This window comes from Fistularia commersonii, chromosome 30, assembly GCF_037954325.1.
Source record: "Fistularia commersonii isolate RoL2024-O1a breed Wild chromosome 30, RoL_Fcom_v1.0, whole genome shotgun sequence".
Classification (NCBI taxonomy): Eukaryota; Metazoa; Chordata; class Actinopteri; order Syngnathiformes; family Fistulariidae; genus Fistularia; species Fistularia commersonii.
The window spans coordinates 5,965,595-5,978,827 of record NC_141313.1 but is presented as its reverse complement, the minus strand read 5'-3'; the positions used below and the strand labels follow the sequence as shown (position 1 = coordinate 5,978,827).

The 13,233-nt window shown below is 43.3% G+C and overlaps 1 protein-coding gene across 1 annotated transcript; it reads left to right on the top strand.

Moving 5' to 3' along the window:
- The first annotated feature begins 1,931 nt into the window (after positions 1-1,931).
- stmn2b (stathmin 2b) lies at positions 1,932-12,028 on the top strand. Its single transcript, XM_086178516.1, has 5 exons — positions 1,932-2,106; positions 7,445-7,540; positions 7,684-7,856; positions 9,095-9,286; positions 10,193-12,028. The coding sequence occupies exons 1-5, from the start codon at positions 2,088-2,090 to the stop codon at positions 10,250-10,252; spliced, it is 540 nt and encodes a 179-aa protein (XP_086034642.1). The 5' UTR covers positions 1,932-2,087; the 3' UTR covers positions 10,253-12,028.
- Positions 12,029-13,233: the final 1,205 nt, after the last annotated feature.

Sequence of the window (13,233 nt, the reverse complement as noted above, 5' to 3'; positions counted from 1 at the left end):
ATGTGTAAACATTCATAAGGTCTGCAGCCATACTCTATGCATTAAACAAGATATAGACTGTACATGCTCTGTAAAAAAAGACCATGTCTCACATTTATTCCAGTTTTATACTCTGTTCATGATTCACATTTCACTGAAAGGGGGTCTGAATCCACATTTATCCACATTCTGGGATGAATGGACACTTTTGCTGTCCTTTGTCAAGTAGCTTCCCCCATGGCTTCCCTGAAACTCATAAAACATGGAATTTGCTGCCACCTAGTGAGTTTTGTCATCACCATAACGTCATTTACTGTTGTGGTCCAGTGAGCTAACCAGCAGCATCCTGGTGCAGAGATGGGATGTTTATTAGGCAGCACTTCACTGTCATAACATCACACTTTTCTGTTATAGTAAATTCTCTTTTCCAAGCTCAGTAATCACATTCATATTTATAACATATTATATTTACAATTAGTAAAATGGGTGAAATAAAACCAGCTGGACATGCTGTGTATCTTTTCATAGACTCCGATATAATCTATTACTTTTAGGCAATCCATTGAAACCAAACAGTAAAAGTAATGTCAGAATCCTAACTATGTTTTCTATATTTTTTTTCTTTGTATATTGTACCATGTATAAACTGTAGATAAACTTCTAATTGGCCATATATTTGATTGAGAATAATGTATATTATACATATACAACTTGTTTTTTTATAATATATATCAATGTTTTTCTCTGCCTCCTCTTGTTGAGAAAACATTTTCCCTGAAGATGTTTTCGACACCCCTTCACTATCTTTGATATTTATATTGCGTTATTACATTAATAGAGAAAATAAAAGGACTACCTAGGGTTTTAGGATTAAGGGCTTGACCCAGTGAAGTATAAGATAAGATAAGAAAAGAAAATGTATGAAGAAACCTACAGAGCAACACAAATGTGTGAGTAATGTATGGAGTTGTGTAACTAACTGCTTTCCACTAAGTGTGTTCAAGGAAGAGCTAAATAGAGCTAAATAACTTTTTGAAAAATTAATAAGTTATTTGGGATGGATTACTTTCTAAAATACAAAGCTCAACAGTAATAATGAATTACCGTGATCACTTTAAGAGAGGGCTTCAGACTATTAGTGACATGATGAAATACAGGATGTGGAATATTGCCCGGCAGAAAATAGTCAAAGTATGTCTCCTTTCTGTTATCTTCAGTCAAGATACCTTGGATGCTCGGTACGGTGGACCGGTTCCTACATCACCACAAAAACTAACAATTATACAAAAAATCATAACAGAAACATATTTGCTTTGTCAGAAGAAGTGGTTCAGCCGGCCGTATAACCTTTGTGCTCTGCGAAACACTTAACTTACCCACATCCCCGCCTCAATTTCAGAATATTATGCATCTAAATGTAAATTTGACTTATCTGCTTCAACTCATATTCAATAACTGCTAGAGTGCTCAAATTGTGAGTACTTAGATTTACCAAACAGAAATCCACCTCTATAAAAAAAAGCAAAAAACAAGATATACAGGTACAGTACAACCATCTAATTCTCAAACATTTCACGAAGGCCTACATGCACTACTGTAGTATTTCAAGTGGAGCTGATTAAGTTACTTCACATCTCTGATGTTTTTTTTTTCTTATTTTAATGAAGTTTGTAGATTCAGCTGATTATTTTTACTGTTTTACTCTGTTGTTATTAATATCCTACACATATTTTTTTTCATCATCCTACTTTGAAAAACAGAAAGGCGGTGTATGAAGAAATAGTCTTGCCAAGATAGCAACAGTAATGGTGATGATTATTAAGATTTTTATTACCATTGCTGTTACTGATCGTTCAGAAGGTGGGGGATCGACAATAATTTGTGATGTACCAATGCGGAGGTGGAAGCTGACACTTTTATTCTGAAAGCCACCCCTCCAAACTCGCTGCCATGATCTAGTTCCTTCCCACTGGCTTGACGCAGCTCATAACAGACCACCAGGCGCACCGGCAGCCCCCTTCTCTGCTGACTCAGTGCCTTAGCAGCAGTCCTTCCATCCCGACCAGCAGCAGCAGCATCCAGCGAACTCTCTCCACGACACTCCAGACATGGCCAAGACCGCGATCGGTGAGTTTTCTACCGCATTCGTGTGATTTTTTTCATCGAAGCCGGGCATCGGGGTTGGGGCGGGGGGCGGGCTTCGCAGGTTTAGGGATGCTGAGACGGTGGCGACACCCATGGCACAAAAGGATGCTGAGGGTTGATGAGAGGGAGCGGCCAAACTCATCTGCATGTATCTTTTGGAGGATTATTTTAGAAAAAAAACATTCAAATCCTCCTTTTCCTACAAAAATATTAGAGCCAAAGGCAGTTTGGTTTATCACCGAATCCAAATAATGTTCAATATAACCAGAGATTCGTTTTGGCGGCGTTGATGATCAATGGCGCATGTTCGTATTCTAGTGAAAGCAGGGGAGTAGATGAGGATTTGGTCTATAATAGATGCAATGAATAAATAAGAAACAAGCCAAGTGATATTTTTGGCTGCATTCGGTCGATCTCCGCAGCCGCACCTGCCTTGATCGCCTGAGTCACAGCCGAGCAGCAGCATAATGCAGCGCCAGCGACCCCACCCAACTGCTCCGGTCCCTGCAAAGCGCGCCAGCCCTCTCCGGCCTGTCAGACGCTTCACCGTGACAAATCTCCACACACACACACACACACACACACACACACACACACACACACACACACACACACACACACACACTGCACAGGCAGACACGCACACACTCAGACAAAAAAAAAAAACTGGGCCATCCACCAGCCAATGTAGCAGTAGCTGTAGGTGAAAGCCTGTTGAGGCAGTTTTGTGGGTGACACCTATAGGGATGAATAAGAGAGAGAGAGAGAGAGAGAGAGAGAGAGAGGGAGAGAGAGAGAGTGGGAGATGGGGAGAGGGAGAGGGCGGTCTTGCAGAATGTCTTTGCAATCGAGAAGGAATTTATGACTGACATATAAATCAATGAATATCCAATTCTTTTAGAAATACTACTACATTGTCTGTATTGTGTTATTGCGCATCTATGATGTTACATTATTTGATAGAATATTAAACATATTTTTGAAAAAACATGTAACAGAGGGTGGAAAGAATTGTATTTGTGTTCAAATTTGATTAGGTTTCTCAAATATGACCTGCAACCCGGATCAATCAGACACCCAGGGCTTCATTTAATGCTCACAAGCATGTTGGGTTTTGTGTGTGTGTAAATAGTGTGTCTGCAAGAGATAGTGCGTTTGCTTTCTGGTTGGCGAGGCACCTGATGGATGGGGGGCCATGCAGACAGACAGCAGTAAGTGCGCTGGTGTCTGCGCTGCTGCATGAGCCCTGACTGTTATATTTATCCCCCCCCACGCCTCCTCCTCTGCATCCCCCTCCGTCCTCCATGATTTGAGCTGTGGACAGGCAGAATGGGATGGGCAAAGAGCAGGAAGCAGTCATCACCCCATCATCAATGCCAGTCAGCACTTGCTTTGTCGCCGAGTTCACTTGGCTCGATTATATTCGCGGACGTCAGTCAACAAAATGGCTATGGGGACACTGAGTGTCTATGAAGCAAAGATGGAGATATCCCTTTAAAAGATGCGGTGCTCATCTATGCTAACAATAAATCTAGTCTCAGATCCAAAGTGCACACCCATGTGCATTAAGGCCTCCAAGCACGTATACTGATCCTTATCATACTCACTTGTCATATTCGATTAGGTGTGGTCACTTGGCCAGTGCCCTCGAATCAGATCCTTTGTGCACCAAGACACAACAATCTTGGTAAAATATTAACAGAAATGCAAAGCGCTTTTATATGTCGCGTCTTTCCTCTAAATTGCCACGGTTATTGGGGTCCATCTGCACAAAGCCTGAGGAAGACGGTCCCATTGATCAATACGGGACACTCCCATTACCGGCTCAGATGACTGTTGCACTTTAAGGGGAAGAGGTGACATCGGTCTACAGTGGTGGCACGCCATACGTTGCCCCCCCACACACACGCGTGGAAACGATTCAGTGGCAGATTCTCCCATTCATCTCCCTTTTTTGAACAAAAAGGAAAATTGTTTACGATAAGCAAACATCCCATTTGCTTAATTTTGCCGCATTCATCGCGTTGATCTTGAGCGGACACAGGGTGTGGTATTGGAGCCATTTGTCGCTAGACCTGCATGAAATGACGAGACCTCCCTCTGATCATTGTAGGCGCCATAATGTTTTGTTTTAATAGTCAGTCTTGTCATTGTAAGATCTTCATAATTGTATGATTATATTGATGCTCAGTGGCCGGGCTGTAAAGGGCCTGTACGCGCTGAACACTAATGCCAAGCCTGTGCCAGCGTGAGATTACAGCTCCTGGGAGGGAGGAGTAAATGTTGTGATACACAAGGCCGCAATCTGCAGTCTGTCCAAAAACAGATTTTTTTTTTTTTTTTTTTCACTTTATGTCTCTTTGCCCCCCAAAGCTATCCCTTTCCTTTCTCTGAGAATTCTTGGGGTGGCGGCTGAGCTTTTTAATGATAGAGGCAATGCAGCAGACAGAGGTGGGGTGGTTGGTGCAAAGGCAGGATGAGAGCTCTCAGGGGGAAACAGAGAGTGTGAGTGAAAAACAGAGAAAGGGAGGATTGGACTGAGAATGCATCAGCAACAGATGACATGGGGGCTGATGCAGGGAGTGGGGGGAGCTGGCGGGGGAGGTGCACAATAGATATTGATGATCTGCAATCTTCAGCTGATGGATTGGAAGAGGAAGTAGCTTGCAGACTGTTTGCGGTCTGGGTTGAATAAACCACTCGGGAATGCTGAGATGGTTGAACGCAGCCTGCAGACCTTGAAACAGGAGGGTGGTGTCACACCTGTCAGACATCTCATATCATCGTGGGGGGCTTTGGGCCTGTGTACCAGTATCCGAATACTTTGAGTGTAAACTTAATCACAATATCTGCTCAGAGATGAGAAGTTACATGCCTCGGAGTGTAATTACGCTTCCTTTTAAAGGAATGTATGAAGCTTTTCGGTAACAATTCTTGAATGCGACTTCCACTGCGGCATGTATGACATATTTTCAGCATTCTTATTATTGAACATATCTAACTTATCATTGCCAATATTACCAACGGGGATAACCGACAGTGAAGTGATCTACATTAGAATTAAGAAGTAACGCGGTTACAATCATTAAAATATAGCCGTTAAGGAAAGAAATAGGCATGCCTCGCAAACTCTGCTAACATTTGATATTTTTTTATGTTTGCGCTGAGATTAGGTTCAAGGCAGTTGTTAGCAAAAGAAAATAGCTTTGGTTCTTGAGAGTAATAATAGGATTTTTTTTCAGTTTTTGTCACAGCGGAGGGTGACATATATACATTGTTTTATTAGGGGCATAAAAGAAATTGCTCCGCGGTTCCAAGCAAGAGTGATTTCAAGGGACAGGGAGGGAGTGACTTCTCTGTAGAACAAAAACAAATGTCATCGAAAATATCCGTCTCCTGATAAAATGAATAAATCTTATGTGTAAAAGGGAGAAGGGCCACACCCTCATCTCAGCAACAACCAAATGACCAGCCTGTGTTGATCTGCAACGCCAGCACTTAACACAAATTACCTGCTCCACTGATTTGCTAATTATTTGTCCCTTCAGCTGTCAAGATGGGTTGGGAGTGGGAGAAAATGGCCGGTGGGGTCTTGACTTACACACAGCTCAATGAGGCCGCCACAACCCTGCAAAAGCTCCGCCACCGCCCGCACGTCCCCTCCGCCCCACCTCAGCAGAAACGATATGGTCCGCTAACTACAAATTTAAGTGTCGTCCACCTGAGGGCGCCTCCATTAGGACATCCTGAGGGCAGTTATCGGGGGCCGCTGCAGCCCCCACCCCTCCCCGGGAGCTCTGCTGCTTTTTTTTTTTTAATCCCCCCTGTCTGTGACTCGGTTCAATTCAAGGAGCTGCTGGCAGAAAGGTGCCCCCAACCCACCAGCTGGCTTTTTCCATCGCTACTCCCCTTCCACTCTCTCCTCCCTCTCAGACCTTTTCATCTCATCACTATTTCTGCTTCCCCAGCACCTTTATCTCCACCCCAACACACTCTCCTTTTATCCAGATTTTTCTCCTCCTTCCACCCCCCCCCTCCCACACACACACACACAACTCACGCCCTCTCCTTCTTCGTCCTGAGGGAAGAGGGTTAACAAGACCATCAGAGAATTGTGAGAGCTTCATCTGAGAGTTGATCAGATTACGGTGGCGTCTGCCAGTCTGCAGGGCAGAAAGCGAGATGCAGAGAAGAGCAGAGGAAGAAGAGCAGGGAATAGGAGCGAGGAAGAGGATTTGGATTAATCATACTCCCACCGTGGAGATGCTTTGTCACAGTAAATCTCATTTCTGGCTTTGCAGCCATAGCCTGTTGTAAATCATGAATCAACGGAGCCCTTTTAGGCCCGGAGGCTCGAGGTGGCGGATTATTCGATACTTTGACAACCAACATGCAAATCTGCGCCACCTCAACACCACCCTGCAGCCAGCACTGTGCATCCTGCAGTGAGTTGCAGATAATTTCACCACCGCTCCCTCTGTCGGGACCGAATACGAAGTCCCGGCTTACATTACAAGCTAATAAAACAAGCTAATTACATTCCAAGCCGATAAAACACAAACAGAAATTGAAAAAGATGAAGGTGAGACAAGGTTCCTGTTTTTCTTTTTTTTTTTTGGTTGTCTCCTCTTTCCAGCTCTTTGCTCTTCCCCTGGAGAAGGAAGCAGGTCGCCCGATGCATCCAGGATGATTAAATGCCAGATTTGCTCCAATGCTATTAACTCTTCAGACTATAAATGGACCGAGGGGTCGGTGGTCATATCATTGAGTTGTGCTGATAAGCTCAACATATTTTGGCCACCGTGCTTATCTGTAACCTTCAGATAACAAAGACTGGGGGCACGCTATTCGGTGGCTATTTTCCTTTTTTAATTTCTTAAGTGCTGAAAATAATATTTTGCTTTTATCTGTATTCTACCTTCTTGTAAATCACTGTGAGACACACTCTCTAAATATTTTAATTAGTTGCTAATAATAAAAGGTGACATGTACAAAGGCACGGGTCTGCTGAGATTTACAAATAATTGGGATTGAATGAAATGCATAGATAATGATGTTTGAGGAATCCCCCGAGAACGGACGTGTTTCAGCTGCGGGGACCGATCCACGGTCCCACAAAATGTCTAGAAAAACCCAGGGCATTTCAGCTCGTCCAGACACCCTTTGATGAGGTTTCTCCTTATTTGAGGATCGATGAATATTTATCCCTGAAATGTTATATTTACATCAAAGGCCTCCCGCGGAGGAAAGAAGTGGGTTAATTATGTTTTGTCTGTGTTTCTGTGTCTTTACGTGAACGCGTCTCTGTTTGTCCCCACAGCTTACAAAGAGAAGATGAAGGAGATCTCAGTCCTCTCACTCATCTGCTCTTGTCTGTATCCCGAGACTCGCAAAAACATCATGGGAGATTTCGAGGGTGAGCATAAATCAGAATCAAATCTTCTGGTTTATTTAAACGCTCTAAATGAATCGTCTTACCGCTCAAGCTCACTTCCTGTCTCACATTTTACTTTCATCTCTCCCTCTTCCTTTCTCTCAATTGTTCCCACTCATGTATAGACATGGACATCAAGCCCATCAACAAGCGGGCCTCGGGACAGGCGTTCGAGGTGATTCTGAAGCCACCCTCTCCCGTGTCTGATGTCGCCCACTGTGTGACCACCCCCCCGAAGAGGGATATCTCTCTGGGGGACATCCTGAAGAAACTGAATGCGGCCGAGGACCGGAGGAAAGTAAGCACGTCTCACTTCCATTTCAATTTTTCAGAGCTCTACGCGTCAAAATTTGGGAGTTGAGATACTCGGATGATGATAAATCTGCTGTTACTCTTCAAATATGAATTATCCATTTGTATCCAACCAGCTTCAGTAAAAAATTAAGTGTATCCAGAGTACATATAATGCAAGACGACTTGTCTGGTATTTCATTGATCAACTATGTTTATGTCAAAGATTGTAATAAGAAGATGCGCAGAAGATGCACAGAATGAACATCGTAGTCAAAAATGAAAATTAGCTTGACTTTAGAATCCATTATTTGACTTTAAAGCAGTAAAATATTAATATCAATATGATGGTTTTATTGTTACAGTTTTTAGGCTTCAGGTTTAATATTTCTATTGTGGTCAGTGTTGCAAGAGCAATGTAATACAGGTCATTTCTAGCTGCATTTCACGTTTTGACACAGACAGCAAAACAAATTTATCCATTCCCATACGATCTCTTACATATCATAAACAAACATCAGATATGTTCAAAATGACATAAGCTAAAGTAAAGAAGGGTAAAAACACACACAGACACACACACACACACACACACACACACACACACACACACATGCACACACGCACACGCGCACGCGCGCACATACACACACGCGTGCGTGCACACACACACACACACATTTTGAAGAAACCACCCTTTTCTCATTTTTATAAATAGTCAATATCCCTGTCAGGCTGTCATGAATATGTGACAGTTCATAATGGGCCATCTGATTTTTTTTAAATGTTTCATCACAAAAGGGTCACAAACACACACACACACACACACACACACACACACACACACTCTCTCCTCTGAGCCTGGAGCGAAAAGACAAAAGATCTCCTGTGACTTTAACTAATTCCTGCATCTCATTGATTATCAATATGGCTGGGAAAGGACCTGGCAAACACAGCAGCCCAACAGCTAATCAATCAACCTGTCAATAACAGAGAGGTCAACACAAAACACACTTGATGGTGTTTTGCGTTCAAATCAGCAATTTTAGCCTGAAGGCAAACCTTATAGAATATTATCGTATTTAGAGTCAAAGCCGATAGAAGACGAACAAGCAGGGGGGAAAATTCTTGCGCAGCCATTCTTAACGTACACACAGATTCAAAGACCCAGCGTCCGGTGAGTCGCTGCTTTACTATTGATCCGTCCCCGACTCACTCACCCTCTGCGCCCTCGTCCTCTTCCAGTCCCAGGAGGCACAGGTGCTTCGGGCTCTGGCCGAGAAGCGAGATCACGAACGCGACGTGCTGATCAAGGCCATGGAGGAGAACAGCAACTTCAGCCGCATGGCCGAGGAGAAGCTCCATCTGAAGATGGAGCAGATTGAGGAGAACCGGCAGGCTTACTTGGCTGCCATCATGGAGCGCCTGCAGGAGAAGGTGAGGAGTTTCACCCAGATAGAGGGAAGACTTTAGAGCTGACATCACATCTGTGTGTACCGGAAACACAATATCTTTATCACATATACTGTCTCAAGTAAACAACCACACTGATGGGAATTTGAAAGCCGGTGCGCCAAATCATCTGAGAAAAGCAAAATGAAGTAAAATTTCCAACAATGTGACCCTTCAAAGCACTTCATGGTATACACTGACCGATCTCCGACTGATCTCAAACGGTCCTTATGGAGTCAAGAGAAAACATATAGGAGAGTTTAAAGTTCGAGTAAGCAACGGAAACAGAGTCAACGTAAACATAAATGTCCTCTGCTGTGATTTAAAGGAGGCGGGAGGGGCAGCTTTCCAGGGGATCGTTCCAGATGTATGGAGCTTTAAAACTGACCTCTGTTCTAAATGACCCCTTGGGTTCTGCCTGGCCAAGGCCATTCATAACTCTGAAAGCCATTGCCACGGAGCTGGGAGAACGGCGTTCTCGATTTTGTGGATTTTGTACCATGATGATAAAAACAGGCTAAGATAAATGTGCAAATCAAAAGTCCCAGAACCATACAGCGCCCTTAAACAACCTTGGACATTAAAATGCACAACTATAAAATGCAATGTATACATTAGTGTAGCAGTAACATTGATCTAAGTATCCCGTATAATTACAAATCACTAAAACCATCATTTTACTGCACCAAGTTTTAAAAACACTTAGATGGTGTTAATTTGGATGGGACTATTTCCTGGAGTGGAGCATTGTCAGTGGTGGTATTAATACTTTTAATAAAGGAAATGATCTAAATGCGTCAATCTGCCGTTGATGCCTTAAGGATCGTGTAAGAGAGATGGTGTTTTGAGCAATGCACGCCTGTGTGTGTGTGTGTGTGGGTGTGTTCACAGGAAAAACATGCTCAGGAGGTGCGCAGGAACAAGGAATTGAGAGAAGAGCTGACAGCGTGAGAAGCTCCTCCATCCCACCTCCAAGCCCCCCCTCCCACCCACAGCACCGACCAACCCCGAGGACCACATCCGTCTCCCAGCTTCTCCCACGTGTCCCCACCTCTCCACCCCCCATACTCCCCCATACAAGTATGAAACTACCACGGCTTGAGACACCGCACCCCCCGAGACAGTGGGAGGGTTCAAATGGGGTCGGGGGTGGATTTAAAAAAAGAAAACGCAAAAAAAAAAAAGATGATTTCAAAAATAGGAAAAGTTAACATCTCCCGCCCACGCCTCCAAAACGTTTTTGCTCCGTTTGAATTGAGAAGAAAAACAAAATACCGAAAAATGAGAAAGTGATAGTGGGTATTGGTTTTTGTAAATACTTCTTTTTTTGTTATATACAGTACAATACAAGCAGCAAAAGTATTGATTGCAGTGTGCCATTTTTATATATAAGTTCCTCTCCTTGCATATATATGGATGTAATAATGTGTTCATTTTCATTTATTTCAGCCTGAGGATCTTTTTCTTTGAGGTTTCCCTTGTGTGGTAACAGGCTTAGGTGTTTGTTGTGAGTTTGCCAGCTAGCTGATGTTTGCTGTGACTGTTTGCGTCCTTGCGAGGCCCGCATCCTGGCTCCATCCCCTCGTCCCCTCTATCGCGCACTCACTCATTTGACCCAAACCGGCCCGGACACAAAATTGGATCTGTGTCCGGTTGGAGTGATTTTCCATCCAGTTTATTGCCAATGTTCGAATTCGTGAGGGACATGTGCGAGAAAGCTGGCAGAAGGAAAGGGGACGGTCTGCTTTTCTGTGGGGACTGCAAGCCGTTGCACATCCACTCCTGTGAGGTAGACCGTGGCTGAGCAGCAGGAGAACACTATAGCATTTAACGAGCCCATCCTCATCCTCTTTGTCCGCAATCTCTTCATCCTCCCACTTTCATATATTCCGTAGAAATGCTCACTCACATGTTCTCCACATGAACAGGCACTTAGCCAATCATAGCACACAAGATGCTTGCGAAAAATTCTGTCCATCTGGCACCCGGAAAGCTCACGGAAACATCTCAGACCAAGAACGAGCATCCAGTCACGTTTCAGTCGCGTGTTTGGAGAACAAAACACAACTGAGGTCCAAGTGCAGATGCAGGCAAGGACCTGAGATCACACTTCTTACTGTGAATCTTTAACTTGAGAGCATATGAATAACCTTCTCCGTTTCCTAGAGGCTAGAGTACCGCTAGAAAATCCTCAGCCCGTCACCGCAGCAACTGTAAATGCCACCGAAAGTCTGGCCCAGGATAGAAACTATTTAAGCCATAAGGGGTTTCGCAGCAACAATGGTTGGTGAACATGGCGTTTCCATCTGTATACGTGTATTAAAAGCATCCAATTCGTCTGCAACCAGGGGTGTTGAACACTGAGGTTGAACCCTGTCGGTCGAACTCACACAGTCTGCCCATAGATGTGTGTGTGCGTGTATGTGTGTGTGTGTGTGTGTGTGTATTTCAGAAAATGAGCAGGTAGACGAGTATGTTTGTGCCATAATGTGATATTAATACGGTGAAGTAGAAAACAACAGCATTACAGTATAACAACTGTCAGACGGTGACGATCCTGCCTCTCCCTCTCTCTTTCTCTGAATCTCTCTCTCTCTTGCTCTCTCTTTGACTCTCTCTCTCTCTCTTTCTCTCTCTCTCTTCAATCCATTTGTGTGTTTCCTCCTCTCCACATATATCTTTGTGAGCAAGCAGTGATTAATAAAGATTTGGGGTTCAGTGAATAAATCTGATGCTGTGACTGTCTTCTTTCAAATATGCATCATTACTTGTTACAAAATCTGAATATAAAGATATCCAGTGCCACATTCTTTGGTATCATTGTATATTTCACACACTTGGATTTGAACATGAACACAAATGTAATAAAAACATCATTTCAGTAATTATAGTGAATATAAATAATTAGTGTCCCTTTTTTGTCACACTTTTCACAATAATCATCTAATTCTGTGGCAATAACTTTTAGGAGTAATTTTGCAGTAATTTCTTTCAGTGTCTTTTTTTTTGGATAAATTTAAATGTGACTAATTTCCAGTTAACTCATGTTGCCTCACTCACTTTATCACACTTTATGAAAATAGTCAGTCGTTGGAATTAGACAAATCTAATTTGAAATCAAAATAGAAACCAACCATAAGAACAAAACTTAATTTAGAATGATTTAAAACTAAAAACAACTTTGCTTCATTTCTTAAAAGACAGAGAAAATCTAATTTTCCCTATCATCAGTTACAGTTAGTTAGAAACTTGAATAGCCCTTTTGTTAAAAGAGTGTGTGAAATGTTTATTCTTCAATTGTGGATGCAGTCACAAACCACCTGCATAAAAAATAAGAGAACTTGTTCTTACCCCATCTTTATTCTTCCTGAAGTACTGCTGCCTACCACCAGAGGAAGCCAAAAGCTAAGCTGTCACAAAAAAAAGTTGGCTTTGTGTCTGTGTCTTACATCACTACCTGGCTGTGCATGACTCACAGGAGAGAAATGAGGGAAAGAATGACGGACATGTAAAACGAGACAGACATTTTAGATAGGGAGACAAAAGTATTTTGGCAGGAGCATGAACTTGTTTCAGCAGAAGAGATGATGGCGCTCGGGCCAGAAGGTGCAGCTGGTGGGCAATTATGCCAAACAGACAAACCTGTTCCTCGTCTACTCTCTCTCTCTCTCTCACACACACACGCACTTCATGTCCTCTTTGATCCACCTGTTTCCGTTGTCCTTCCATCTCCCACCCTTTTCTCCATCCCCTCTTCCTTTCCTTCCTCATCCTCTTCCCTCCCTCCTTCATTCCTTCTGCACTAGTTCCCACGCAGCACATGGGGCCAGCCAGGCTGCTATTGTCCAGGATATCCCCTCCTTGTTAATGGTTTCCTGTGAACACACAGAGGGCCGACGAGAGAACAGGCAGCGTCCTCTGATAGCAGGCGT

Bases quoted from the DNA above. Each gene is read 5' to 3' on its own strand.
- stmn2b (XM_086178516.1), top strand. The intron at 7,541-7,683 runs GTGAGCATAAAT...ACTCATGTATAG, and splicing joins CATCATGGGAGATTTCGAGG to ACATGGACATCAAGCCCATC. The intron at 9,287-10,192 runs GTGAGGAGTTTC...GTGTGTTCACAG, and splicing joins TGGAGCGCCTGCAGGAGAAG to GAAAAACATGCTCAGGAGGT.